The sequence below is a fragment of the Rhinatrema bivittatum genome, chromosome 14 (genome assembly GCF_901001135.1).
Source record: "Rhinatrema bivittatum chromosome 14, aRhiBiv1.1, whole genome shotgun sequence".
Taxonomy (NCBI): Eukaryota; Metazoa; Chordata; class Amphibia; order Gymnophiona; family Rhinatrematidae; genus Rhinatrema; species Rhinatrema bivittatum.
Window position 1 is genome coordinate 77,481,212 of NC_042628.1, and position 14,559 is coordinate 77,495,770.

Below are 14,559 nucleotides of genomic sequence, written 5' to 3' on the forward strand. Positions count from 1 at the left end.
ACAGCTACTACCTGGAGATTAAGATCCTTATTCAATAAACAAATACACAGTTAATGCGACTCCAACATTGCTCTATGCTTCAACGGCAAGAGAAAATGTGGAAAAAAGGATTTGCATCCACAAAAAAGCAGGGGAGTAGCTTGCTTGTTACGGTGGTTAATACCCCAAACCAAATATTCACTTTCAATGCATATCCAGTATAGCTCTCTGCTTCAACATCAGGGGGAATGAAGAAAAGATGATTTATATTCAGACAACCAACAAGGACTGAATTGCACAGGCTGAGTAAACAAGCGTGAGAGTAGCTTGCTTATTATGGCGGTTACTACCCCTAACCAATTAGCTAGATACTTCACTTAGTTGCAGCTCCAGCATTATCTACATCGATGGCGGGGGTGGAAGGGAAATAGACCCAAAAAGTTACTTATAAGGGCCAAGAGTAACAGATAAGTATGAAAAAAATGAGTGTGAAAGCTTGCTGGGCAGACTGGATGTGCCGTTTGGTCGTCTTCTGCCATCATTTCTATGTTTCTATATGTATAATTCTACTAGAGCACAGGTGACTTCTTGGGCCAAGTGTAAGTTGGTGTCTCCAGAGGAAATTTGTAGGGCCGCAATGTGACCCTCCCTGCATATTTTCACCAGGCATTACCATTTGGATGTACGGGCGCCTGAAGATGAGGGCTTTGAAAGTGTTTTGAGAACAGATCTTTTGGGTTCCTGCCCAGTTTAGGTTTGCTTTGGTACAGCTCACTTGTCTGGACAAATCTGGGTATATTCAGGAAAGGAAAATTGGTTTTTACCTGCAAATTTTCATTCCTGTTATACCTTACTATTCTAGTACAGGGAAGTCCAACCCCGGGGTTTATGTGATTCGCCCGGGGAGGGATGAATTCTATATATATGTATCTTGGCTTGGGTACAGGCCAGTACTGAGGACTGCAGGTGGCACACTCAGTTATGTAACAGTGCCTCGAAGTTTTGTTCTCTGCCTCCATCTATTGGAAGGGACGCATAAACTCACTTGTCTGGACTATTCTGTGGTATTACAGAATGAAAATTAGCAGGAAAGAATCAATTTTCTTATATGCCCTTTTCTTTTGATGAAATTGGCAGAAGTGCAATGACAACAGTCCCTGGTCATCATGCTGCAGAATGAAGCAGGAATATTGAACAGGGTGACCCTCACAGCAGCAGCTAGAGAGTGGGAGCATGTAGCATCTGGAAAAATAGCATCCCAGATGGGAAGAGGAAGAAGAGAGGAAATGGTAGGGGCCTAATAAGGCTCAGTGATGGACCCCAAAGCCTTTGGTGGGGGGAGAGGAGGGACAGCTGTGGATTAAGACCTTGGGAGGTGTTTCATCTGTTAAGTTTTTACATCTCAAACATTATCTGTACTCAACTTATTTACTGCACTATTCTTTACTTCCATATTGATTTCATAACTTTTCCCACTATCAAACCATTTCCATATCCATGAACTAAATAATATCAAAACCTTTGCAAGTTAAATTTACCTCACACTGAACCATTCATTTTGTTTGCAGTACCTGAACCTCCCAAACCAAAGCCGACAGAGATTCCAGGTGAGTATTAAATCAGATTTATACACACTATGGAATTGCGTCGATTGAATCTGTACTGATCATTGATGACTAGGTTACCCGGCAGTACCACCTCTTGAGGACATTACCTTGGGAAATGTTGTGTGTTATAGACCTTTAGAAAAGTTTCCCTCTAATATTCTTTTTCTGAACTATAGAATAGAATTATAGTAATTGAGGCAGAAAAAGATCAAACTGACCTTCATGGTTGGAAGCTGTGCCTTGAACCTTCTGTGTGTGTAGCTGATGAAATGCTGCAGTAAGTTTCTCCAAGGCATCTTCTGCTCCGAGATGCGCAGGGCCAGACCTGGTATGGCCTGCAAGGCCGAGAGTTGTGCCGGATCCATGGAGATAGGCCCTGTCAGTGCAGTCAAGCCAAGTCCATAGACTTATGCCAGGTGCTGGAGTTAAGCTGGATCCATGGAGGTAGCTATCTGTCATAATCCGTTATGTTGATAGGAGGAGCAACCAAATATGATTAGCAATCTGATGTATTCAGTAGGCGTAGTAGCAATCTGTAGTTATAGACTGCTGGAGAGTAGTGGGTGGATCCTTGGACCGATGGCAGATGACCACGCCCCGGGGGAATATCCCAAGCGGGACCACCGGCTAGGCTTAGAGTATGGAGACAGACACACACTAGTTCTTTTATTAAACAGGTCTTGAAACCACCAGAGGTGGCAGTAGTGAGCTGGAATGCCCGGCAGGGCTGTAGTCCCTCAGGTACTGGAACAGCGATCCAGGATGGCTGAGCTGTTGAGAAACTGTAGACAGTGAGTAGGCAGGGTATGCAGAGTTCATGAACAGAACTAGATGACAAAACTCACATAAGGTCTCAATGGAGCTCAGGAGCTGGAAAGGATAGGCCCTCGAGGAGAAAGCTCTGAAAGAGCGATGTTAACTCACAATGATGTAGACGGTGATGGCTTCCAGCAGAAGAGAATCAGCAGATAGTCAGGAACGAGGGCCCTCGAGGAGCGAGTACGTCTGGTAAGTCCGAGGAGGCAGAGTAGCTTAGGCAGGGTAACGTGAGTAAACCTTGTCCTAACCCAAACCCGAACTCTTGCTAACTATCGGAAGCGGATGACGTCATCTCAGGGGGACGCCCCTGAGGTTCACACCCTTATTGGTACTTCATTTGGAGCACGCGCACACCCCTAGGCTTCAGGCAACATGGCGGATCTGCAGCATCGAGCCGGTCTGGGGATTCCGGAAAGAGACGCCAGGGAGACACCGCTGCAGCCAGCCGTCCTTCAGACCTGGAGGGAGTCGCCACAGAGGTAAAGAAGGCGGAGTGGAGACGTCGGGCAGCAACGGTTGCAACAATATATATCTTGGCTCAGGTACAAGTCAGTACTGAGGACTGCAGGTGGCACACTCAGTTATGTAGCAGTGCCTCGAAGTTTTGTTCTCTGCCTCCATCTACTGGAAGGGACGCATAAACCCACTTGTCTGGAAGGATTTGTGGTATTACAGAATGAAAATTAGCACGAATCAATTTTCTTATATGCCCTTTTCTTTTGATGAAATTGGCAGAAATGCAATAAAAACAGTCCCTGGTCATCATCCTGCAGAATGGCCAGGGAATAGGCAGGAAGAAGCAGGAATATTGAACAGTGTGACCCTCACAGCAGCAGCTAGAGAGTGGGCTCACAGCATATAGCATCTGGAAAAATAGCATCCCAGATGGAAAGAGAAGGAAGAGAGGAATTGGTAGGGGCCTAATAAGGCTCAGTGATGGACCCCAAAGCCTTTGTTGGGGGGAGAGGAGGGACAGCTGTGGATTAAGACCTTGGGAGGTGTTTCATCTGTTAACTTTTTAAATCTCAAACATTATTTGTACTTAACTTATTTACTGCACTATTCTTTACTTCCGTATTGATTTCATAACTTTTCCCACCATCAAACCATTTCCATATCCATGAACTAAATAATATCAAAACCTTTGCAAGTTAAGTTTACCTCACACTGAATCAATCATTTTGTTTTCAGTACCTGAACCTTCAAAACCAAAGCCGAAAGAGATTCCGGGTGAGTATTAAATCAGATTTATACACAGTATGGAATTGCCTCGCATGAATCTGTACTGATCACTGATGACTAGGTTACCTCTTGAGGACATTACCTTGGGAAATGTTGTGTGTTATAGTCCCTTAGAAAAGTTTCCATCTAATATTTTTTTTCTGAACCATAGAATAGAATCACAGTAATTGAGGCAGAAAAAGATCAAATTGGCCCATTCCATCTGCTCAGTTGCGATTCTTCCACATTGGGTAGATAAGCACCTTCCCCCTGCCCCCGCCATCCTGTCTCTTACATGAACCTTCAAACTTTTTCCCATCACTGCAGTTCATATCAGTACAAAGCCTGCCCCAAATCTGCTATAGTACTGGCTTCCATCATCTCTTCTGGCCAGTCATGTCAGGCCCTACCAACTTCCTCTTTGGATTAGGTGTTGGTTTTTAAAATCCAAAGTCCAGATCCGCCGTGCGTTCAAGCAAGTCACTCAGCTGCCATTTTTGTAAACATTCAACCTCCCTGTGCACGTGGAAGCTTGGGCCTAATCATGGTCCCACTATTCAGGTTTCCCCAGTCTTTCCTAGAAGCCTGATGCAGTCATATGGATTTTTGAGTCAAAACTGCCACTCTATGGACATTGCCCCAATTGACTACCCCATGCTCATTGTTTCACTATGCCTTCATTTTTGAAAATAAGGATTTTCTGCATTTATCCCATTTTTTTGAAGGCTGTTACCATTACAAATCCCCCCAAAAATTGCTGGTATGAAAGGTAGAAATTCAAACCCAAGTGATGTATATTGCGCTGGAGGTGGACCCTTGGCCTGGTGCAGGACTGGTACGGTCCTCCGGTCGGACCCAGGGAGCGCCTTCCACCAGGAGGCGGAGCACAGGAGGAGACAGAGGCTAGCAGGTGCTTCACCAATAGCAACTTGGGGTTCCCTCAGGTTGAGCCCTTGGTTACCCGGGCCTCCTGGTCTTAGGTGGGCCTCGCAGGATCTCCTAGAGGGGAAGTACAGGGGAGTGCCCACCACAAACAACAGTGCCCAGTCGATGTTCAGAGCAGAATGTCCAAAGGTCTCAGGAATCCAGAACAGGGAGTCTGAGTGTATAGCAAGGATCAAGGCCAGAGTATCAGTCCAGAATGGTCAGCCAAAGCAGGGATCAGTACCTTGTAATCAATCCGGAAGTAGTCAAGTCAGGCAGAGGTCAGGTTCCAGGCAGCGATCAAGAGTAGTCAGTGGTCAGACAGAGATAGGTTCCAGGCCGCGATCAAGGGTAGTCGGAGAACAGGAAGAGGTCAGATCCAGACAGTAATCAAGAATAGTCAGGATCAAGCAAAGGTCAGTACCGTGAGATCAGTCCGAAGGGTACTACCAGGGATGGAGAGATGAAGGAACAGGAGACACAGGAGATGATGGAGCAGGAGACACAGGAGACGCTGGAACGAGAGGCGCTGGAAGGCAAACTAGACACACTGGAGTGTACGACCCGATTGCCAAGGCAAAGAAGTGGTGACTGACCACTTCCTTAAGTATACAATCAGGGCGTGCCGTGGAACTGGGACCCGCCCTTGGCCCTTTAAGAGGTCGGGCGGTCCGTGCGCGCATGCGTAGGGACGGGGCAAATGCCACGGAGGACGCGAGCCCCGTCATGAGGCCTGGTGGGAGGTGGAAGGCTCGGCGGTCGCCACCGCAGGACACTGAAGCCGAGCCGAGCTAGCAGCAGCAGCGGGGGAGGACGGCCCAGGACTCGTTGAACCAGGAGTGAGGTGAGCAGGCCCGGGCGTGTGCAGAGTGCGGACGGGACGCACATCAATATATGCACAAAGAATCCAGAACTACTAGTAAGATGTTCAGTGATAATAATTGCTAAAATCATAATTAATAATAAATATAATTTAATATAATTGAAAGTAGACATGACAAAATTAGAAAAGTATAAAAGAGACACAGTGATAAAAATATATGTATATATAGATTTAATACCATTTGATTTTACAATCAAATCAAATTAAATAAATAAAAAAAGAATTAGATTCAATCACAGACCAGAGATGACCATGTTTCGGCTATGACCTATGTCAGAAATATAATCTCGCTGTCAAATATAAATATGTGTCCTTTTAAATGAGCCTTATATATGTGGAGAGCAGGAGCATAGAAACTATTATTAATCGATTTTCTGACTGCAAAACGTCTGGTCACTTGTTGCATACAGGAGCTTGTCCTGCGACTAAGGCAGCAGTGTACTGTGGTTTTGAAAGGGAGCACAAGTACCCTGTCTGTCCGGCTGTAAAACTGTATGCTCCCTTCACAGGAGCAGTCAGAAAGTGTGCCTTTTTATTTATCATTGGGTGCCTTTTATATTTTATATTGTGTCTTTTCTATTTTCATTTCTATTTCTATTTATTAATTATCACTGACCATCTTACTAATAGTTATATTTTCTTTGTATGTATACCACTTGGGTTTGTTTCTTAATATTCTGTGGATTTTGGCCTCTCTTTCTTCATTTGTGATGGATGGAATGTTTCATGCCTAAGGTCTGTGGAAGATCAGCTTTATAAAGGTTGAAAAGTGCAGTAGACATTATTCTAGATAGTCTGTTAAATGAATTATGGTTTCTTGGATTACTCATCATTCAGATGCCTCCAACTTCCTAAGAACGAAACTGCAGTTCTCTCTACATATCTGTATCAGTCCAGATTGCTGAGTTTTGCCTCCCTTCCAGCAGATGGAGACAGAGAAAAACTTGAAGAGCACCCCCTCTTAAACTGCTGTGCCACCTGCATCTCTTTAGTATTTCTCTGTCTCCAGCAGATGGAGGTGGTGCAAAATCTGCGGTCTTGAACTTACAAAAAAAAAAAGAAAGAAAAAGTGGGATGAGATTTTTCTTTCTTTCTCCTTGGCAGATCAAGCAGGACAGCAAGTTTAATCCTCCCAGTGGTTTGGCAGGTCCTTGTGGGACCATACCCCCTAATAGAAGGTACCTGGAACTGGGGTTGGATACCCTGCCTTCATTCCATGAGGCGGTAGGTGTGCAAACCGGTTGTCCAGTCCCTCCCCATCTCTGATCCCGGTCCCGGCGACATCGCCACACAACTTGCTCCATTAAAGTTTTCCGAGTATATCGTTAAAAAAAAAAAAAGTCAGGTGCGCTCCTTCTTTCTCCTGCCACGGCGACTGCGCACTCAGGAGCAGTGCTCTGTAGTGCCTGCGTATTTGTCTCCTGAGCTCTGTTGCCGCTTGCTTCTTCGGAGTTTCTTTTTTGGCGGCTCTGCTGCATGCCTTACTGTGCTCGGCTGCAGGGAGTCAACTTTGCAGCTCTCCCGCACAGGCCTCTGTTCCCGGTGCCTCCTTGGCGGGGAAGTGACATTGGATGTTCACAAGATAACAGCAGCTAGGTCCTGTGGTGCGGGCAAACGGCCGGACAGGCAGGAGACGTGGCTGCCCCGTTCTCGTTGAGAGCGGGAATGGCGGCCATTTTGAGTTCCTTTGCTCCTGCATCGGATATAGCGGCTGGGGGAGGGGATCTCCCTCCTTCCCGTTCTCCCGCTGATTTGAGCCCTTGGATGGCAACGATCTGAGGGTCGTGAGCTTGTTTCAGAGGGATGAGCTTGTTTCAGAGGGATGAGCTTGACCCATGATGGGGATTTCGTTTCCTCAGGATGTCCCGGGCCACGACACGGTGGACCCTGTTCTAGCCAGGTTGCGTAGTCCAGCTACTATGTCCCCTTTTATTCTATGCCCCAACAGCTGCTGCATTGTGAGTGGGTTACTCCGAAATCCGGCCTACGTGTGGGACGAGCCTTGGACAATCTCTATCCGCTGCCTGAGGATTCCTTGTAACTCCTGAAGGTTTCTAAGGTGGACGCTTCGGTGTCAGCTGTCACCAAAAGGACAATTATTCTGGTGGCAGGAGCGGCGGCTCTTAAGGATCTTCAAGATAGAAAACTAGAGATCCATCTCAAAAGAATATTCGAGGTTTCAGCGCTCGGCGTTAGGGCTGCTGTCTGCAGCAGTCTTATGCAGCGAGCAAGCCTGAGGTGGGTTCAACAACTCCTCAGTGCGAAAGTTCTCTCTCCTCAGGCATCGGAGCAGGCGGAACACTTGGAGGCAGTGGTGTTGTTTGGCGCGGATGCCTTATGACTTCCTCCGTACCTCGTCCAGGACTATGGTGTCTGCGGTTTCGGCCAGAAGGATCTTGTGCCTACGCAACTGGTCGGCCGATGTTTCGTCCAAGCCTCAGCTAAGGGCTCTCCCCTTCCAGGGCAATTTTCTGTTTGGGGAAGATCTAGAGCAACTGATCAAGTCCTTAGGGGAGAATAAGGTGCATAAGCTACCTGAGGACAAGCCTAGAAGGCCTATAAATTTTCATCTCCTCCCCGACCTCACTTTCGAGGTCACAGTCGTTTCTATCAGAGTAGGGCGCCCTCCTGGGACAGAGACAGTCATTGGATAGATCTGAATCTTGGTCTCACGCCTTTCGGGGACATAGACCGAACCGTGATGGATTCAATCAGGGGTCTTTGGGATGCAATTCCTCTCAATGAGACAATGCCAGCCCACTCCTGTGTTCCAGTCATAGGGGGACGGCTGTCCCTGTTTTACGAGGAGCGGGTCAAAATAACGTCAGACCAGTGGGTTCTAAACATCATAGAACATGGCTACGCATTAGAATTTGCTTGGCCTCTGCGAGACCTGTTTCTGGTATCTCTCTGCGGGTCAACGATAAAGACGCAGATCGTGAATCAGACCCTGCGCCGGCTGAAAATTCTTGGGTCCATTGTTCCTGTTCCTCTAGACGAGTGCAAGACTGGGAGATACTTTATCTATTTTGTGGTACTCAAAAACAAAGGTTCTTTCCTTCCGATCCTGGATCTCAAGAAAGTGAACAAAGCTCTCAAAGTGTGACACTTTTGGATGGAAATCCTGTGCTGAGTTATTGCAGCGGTGCGCAGCGGTGAGTTTTTGGCTTCCCTGGATCTCATGGAAGCATATCTTCGCATCGAGATCCGCATGGAGCATCAAAGATTTCTCTGCTTCATGGACCTTGCGAGGCATTTTCAGTTCCATGCCCTACCATTCAGTTTGGCGACAGCTCCCCGTACCTTCAGCAAGGTGCTGGTGATGGTGACTGCAGCTCTCCGGTGGGAGGGAATGCTGGTTCATCCATACCCGGACGACTAGCTCATTCGAGCAAAGTTAGAAGATCTTTGCAGGCTGGCAATACACAAAGTCTCGGATGGGTCATCAATTAGTCCAAGAGCCATCTGCTTCCTTCCCAGGTCCTGGACTCCATAGGAGCATGATTTGATACCTGAATCAGCAAAGTCTTCATCAGGAAGGACCGGATAACCAAGCTGACGTCACAAGTTAAGCATCTCCTGTCACAGCCAGTTCCCAGAGCTGGGATTACTTGCAGGTTCTTGGCTCCAATGCGTCCACTCTGGAGTTGGTCCCGTGGGCGTTTTCTCATATGAGGCCTTTGCAGAGAGCATTGCTTTCCTGCTGGGATCTGATGTCAGAAGAATTCCAGGTTCCCTTGCCACTCTGAGTCCGCCAGGTCCAGTATTGGTTGGTGGCTTGTCCTCAACCACTTGAGATGCAGTGTGTGTATATTGAGGTGCCTCAATGGGTAATAGTAACCATGGTTGCCAGTCTCTCCGGTTGGGGAGCTGTGTGCCAATCTCAGTCGGCCCAGGGCCAGTGGTTGCAGAAGGAGGTGCAATGGTCCATTAATTGCCTGGAAATGAGAGCTGTGCACTTGGTGTTGCAGAGGTCTCTCCCTCTTGTCCCTGATTTTTGTCAGTCAATGTGACGACCATCAAGAGGGAACCAAGAGTCGTCCTTAGAAGCAGGGAAGCTGATGGCCTTGGCGGAATGACATCTAGCCCTGTTGGCGGCCTCTCACATAGCACTGGTCGACAATGTGCAGGTGGATTTTTTCAGCCGTCAGCAACTGGACCTCGGAGAATGGGAGCTGTCCTGGGAAGAAATGACGTTCATCTCTTCCCAGTTGGGCACTCCTCATGTAGACTTGATGGCGACTCAGAAAAATGTGAAGGCCCCACGCTTTTTCAGCAGCAGAAGGGAGCATGGGGCGGAAGAGATGGATGCCCTAGTACTTTTGCCCGACGACGTTCTACTCTATGTGTTTCCTCCATGGCCTCTGGTGGGACGCATGGAAGCTCACCCAGGAACGGTTATCCTAGTACCTCCAGAGTGGCCTCGGAGACCATGGTTTTTTCACTTATTGCAATAGTCAGGAAATTTGCACTCTAAAGATGACCAAGATGATAGCTCATAATCCCCATCCCTTAAGCCAGGGGTCGGGAACCCATGGCTCGCGAGCCAGATATGGCTCTTTTGAGGGCTGCATCTGGCTCGCAGACAAGTTTCGCCACACTTTCCCGCTGACCCAGCTGCTGCCCGGTCCTCCTCCGCCCGGGCTTAAAATGCTGTCAGCCCGGGCGGAACGCGGCAGGACAGCTGGAGTCAGCGGCACCGGCATGGTCTCTTCTTCCCCCCCCCCCCCCCGGCCCGGAAGAGGAAGTGGAGAGTATCGGGTGCGTGCGCGGCAAGAAGAGGCCACGCTAGTGCGCTCGGCATCGACCCGAAGAAAAGAAGACTGCAGCGCGGCTCGGAGGAAAATGAAGAGCTTCAACCATGGCCGATGGGACTCCGCCTCCGCGAGGGCTGAAAATGAAGAGGTTAGCGTTGGGAGGAGGCTGCTGCTGCCGCGTGTTCCTGGGGTGGGGGTGGGGGAGAGAGAGTGAATGAGCAAGCAAGCATGTGTGTTTGCTCGCTCATTCACTCTCTCTCTCCCCCACCCCGGGAACTCACGGCAGCAGCAGCCTCCTCCCAACGCTAACCTCTTCATTTTCAGCCCTCGCGGAGGCGGAGGCGGAGTCCCATCGGCTGCGATTGAACCTCTTCATTTTCCTCCGAGCCGCGCTGCAGTCTTCTTTTCTTCGGGCCGATGCCGAGCGCACTAGCGTGGCCTCTTCTTGCCGCGCACGCACCCGATACTCTCCACTTCCTCTTCCGGGCCGCGGGGGGGGGGGGGGGGGCTGTGTGTGTGTGTGTGTGTGTGTGTGTGTGTGTGTGAGAGATTGCATGTATGTGAATGATTGAGAGCCTGTATATGTGAAAGAGAGTATGTCTGTGATTGAGAGCCTGCCTGTGAGAGAGAGAGAGCATGAATGTAAGTTTACCATTGGGAACCTGTATGTGTAAGTTTGTGATTGAAAACGTGTTTGTGTGAAAGAGTATGTGTGTATGATTGACATCCTTTGTGTGTGAGAGAAATCATGTGTATGTATGATTAAGAGCCTGTGTGTATAAGTAAGAGAGAGATCATGTGTGTTGTGTGTGATTGAGAGCTGGTTTAGGTGATGGAGCATGTGAGTATGTGATTGAGAGCCTGTGTTTAAATGAGAGAGAGAGACCATGTGTGTCTGTGTGTGATTGAGAGCTGATTTAGGTGAGGGAGCATGTGAGTATGTGATTGAGAGCCTGTGTGTAAATGAGAGAAAGAGAGGACATGTTTGTAAGCATGTGAATGAGAGTCTGTGTGTGAGAGAAAAAGACAGCATGTATTTATGTGATTGAAAGCCTGTGTGTGTGTGTGTAAGCGTGAAAAGATAGATAGCATGTGTGTAAATGTGTAATTAAGAGCCTATATAAGTGAGAGAGAAAAAACGTGTATATGTGAGTACTGAGAGCACGTGTGTATAGGTGTGTCATTGAGAGCCAGTGTGAGAGAGAGCGCTGGTATGTGACTGAGAGCGGAGAAAGTTCCAAGCAAACCACCCCACCTCCTGCTAATTCAGAACAATCTCAGGACACCTGGATATCAAACTTTCCCAGGTATGCGGAGCAAAAAAAATTTTGTATCCTTATTATTTTTCATTACTGGGTCTTTGTGTCTGCTATTTTGAAATATTTTGTTGGTATCTGGAAATGTTTTATATGAGTTTTTAATTATTGGATATTCCACTCATCAGCTGTTTCGAAATATGTTCTTTTTGTTAGTACAGTTTTACTGCTGATGATTTTATATTTCTTGATTTGTTTTATAAGGATGGGTGATGTTTCTTTTTTCCTTTGTTACACTGCATACAGAGACTCTGGCTTGTTGCAGTTTCCAATTCAGTTTTTTCTGCATGCTTCTTGTTATGCGTTTTGGTCTCTTTATTCTATGTTAGGTGAGGGACAGCACGTGATTCAGGTGAGGTTTTCTGCTGGCGTGTAGTTTCTGTGTAGGACTCTATAGCAGCCTGACTTGGTCCGTTTTCCTAATAGGAGATGTATTGGTGTCTTAAGGCCTGGTGTAATATTTTCAGAGACTTATTGTACTTTAAAAGTGTGATCTTACATAAAATGCACACATTTACTTGTATTTAGTTTTAAACATATTGTATGGCTCTCATGGAATTACATTTTAAAATATGTGGCGTTTATGGCTCTCAGCCAAAAAGGTTCCTGACCCCTGCCTTAAGCCCTTCCTCTTGTACTCACAAAGAGTAAAAAATCAATTTGAGGGGCCTCCTCACATTCCCCCCCATCCTTCTGTGTACCCAAAGCCTACTCTAACAAAAGGGTCATCTGCCAGGGGCATGGGTATCCCCACTCACTCATTTCCTCCCTGCACCATTTGTCTTTAAGTCAGGGCTTCCCAGTGTGAACCCATTTTATCACTTGAAATGTCACATGACAAGCAAAAGAAATTAGTAGAGGTGCGGTCTCCTTCCATCAATCATGCCTCACCTTCCCCATACTCTACCTGATCCATCTCAACCTCACCCCCTCCACAGGACTGTCTCTCAATCTCCTCCCCTCCAGTGTACTCAGTCTCTCAAACTCTGCTCCTCTCACCTCCCTTTCCTCTTCTCATCCACTACAGCACTTTTCACATCCCACAGCTGATCCTCTCTCACCCCCATACACTTCTTATAACCCCCAACTGATGCTCTGTCATCCTCTACCTCTCACCCCATCCTCTCTCTCAACTCCCAGCCTCCCCTCTTCTTCTCCAACCCTCTCTCACAATGCCTCAGCTGATCACATTTCATAACCCAACTCCTCTTGCTAGACTTTTAACGGCAACCCCCATTAGACAGCATATTTCTCCAGTATTGCAGAAGTTACACTGGCTTCCGGTTAAATATAGAATAAAATTTAAAATTCTAACATTCCTTACTTTAATATTCTAACATTCCTTACTAAATAGTATTGATTCTGTTTGGCTTTGTTCGGAATTGCGAATGTATAAACCATCTAGGGACCTTAGGTCTGCAGGAAAAAATTTATTAGAAGTTCCGACAATAAAAAAGACCGCCTTAAACGTCACCAGGCAAAGGGCATTTTCTGTCGCAGGGCCATTAATGTGGAATGCCTTACCTGACTTTCTGAGACAAATTCAAAACAAAAAAGAATTCAAAAAAGCTTGAAAAACATACTTCTTTAAAGAAGCTTTTGAAAATTTAGATCCCATTAAAAACTAGATCCTGATTTCTAAACATTATTCTTGCTTAATCATTTACGTTTAGTAAGTGTTGGATTATTACCTTTTTTAATCTTGTTTATAAGTTAATGATTAAACTACTGTATTTAATTTTATTTTGAAAATTGATCATGAGTTTATGTAATTTTTTTCTCTACTATAATTTATAATTTTAATTTTTAATTTACTTAACTCAGTTGGGGGGCTATTTTATAGTTAATTTTTATTTTGAAAATGTATTGTAAACCGCTTCGGTCATTTCATGTATTTGGTGAAACGGTATATAAATGTTTTAAATAAATAAATAAATCCCTCATATTCCCCCGTCTCTCACCCTCCACAGCCAATTCCTCTCCACCTTATCAATCCCTCAAGCCCTTCTGCTTTCATCATTCTCTTCAAATAACCCCTCCTCCCAACAAACTTTTCCTGTGAGCCCTGGGCCAAAGGTGGATAACATCTGGTAGGAAGAGGGCAAGCTGATGTCAGGGGCAAATTTATTCTCTTGAGTAGGTTCATTGGTGTGGGAGGAGAAAGGTACAGTGGCAATCTCCAGTGGCCCATGCACATTCATTCTTCCCTTCCCTTCATGGCGGGTCCCAAGCCCAACGGTGATTTGCAGGGGGCAGCAGCATTACCAATGAAGGTCAGCTTGGGACCTGTGAGATAGTGCAAACTTGCAGGCCCTGCAGAGACTTTGATCCCTCCTTGTGCAGGGCTTCCTTTTATCAGAGAAATTCCTGCAAGGGAAGTGCCCTGTGAATGCGTGCTGACTCACAGGGCCCATGCTCCCTTCTACTACTAATACTACTGCTGCTGGTGCCTGAAGAGGTAATTGTGATCTCAATCTGAAGGTTTTCTAACCCCATTTAGGGTCTGGACCCATAGTTTGAGAAGCCGAGGTCTAAGTTTCACCCAAGGGTAAAGGAACACCTGGGATCAGCTGGTGCCTTTTTGGAAAGTTTCACCGGTGGGGTAGCAGCAAGTGGGGATTGATCCTGCACCTGGATGATGACTCATTTAACAGGGTTAGCATTAGGTGTACGGTGGATGCCTCAGATTTGAGCTTTTATTCTTTTTGTGGGATGAGAGATGGGGCTTACGATATTTGGCATATTTACAGCCATGAGGAGCGTGAGAGTCAGGGTTGAGAGTGGGGCCCTTGGAATAACCAGGGAGTTTTGTAAGTATAGTTTGGGGTGTGGTGGAGGCCAACTTCCCCCTTTATGCAGAGGAGCTACAAACATAGATTAAAAGCCCTTTGGGGACAGAGAAATACCTAGAGTAGCTGAATTAATCTGCTTTGAAAAGTTAAAAAAACAGAATATAAATCAAATAAATATATAAATATAAGCTGGTGTACACAAAGCACTGCAGTAGCAAACAGAACTACATTGCTGAAGTGCATTTGTTCTTTTTGTAGAAA

The 14,559-nt window shown here is 46.5% G+C and overlaps 1 protein-coding gene across 1 annotated transcript in view; it reads left to right on the plus strand.

The window, feature by feature from the left end:
• Positions 1–14,559, plus strand: part of LOC115075937 (IgGFc-binding protein-like) — a 400,171-nt gene that overhangs the window by 192,822 nt on the left and 192,790 nt on the right. The window contains exons 29-30 of the mRNA XM_029576916.1: positions 1,548–1,586; positions 3,597–3,635. Of these exons, the coding sequence (XP_029432776.1) occupies positions 1,548–1,586; positions 3,597–3,635 (78 nt within the window). The remainder of the gene's footprint in view (positions 1–1,547; positions 1,587–3,596; positions 3,636–14,559) is intronic.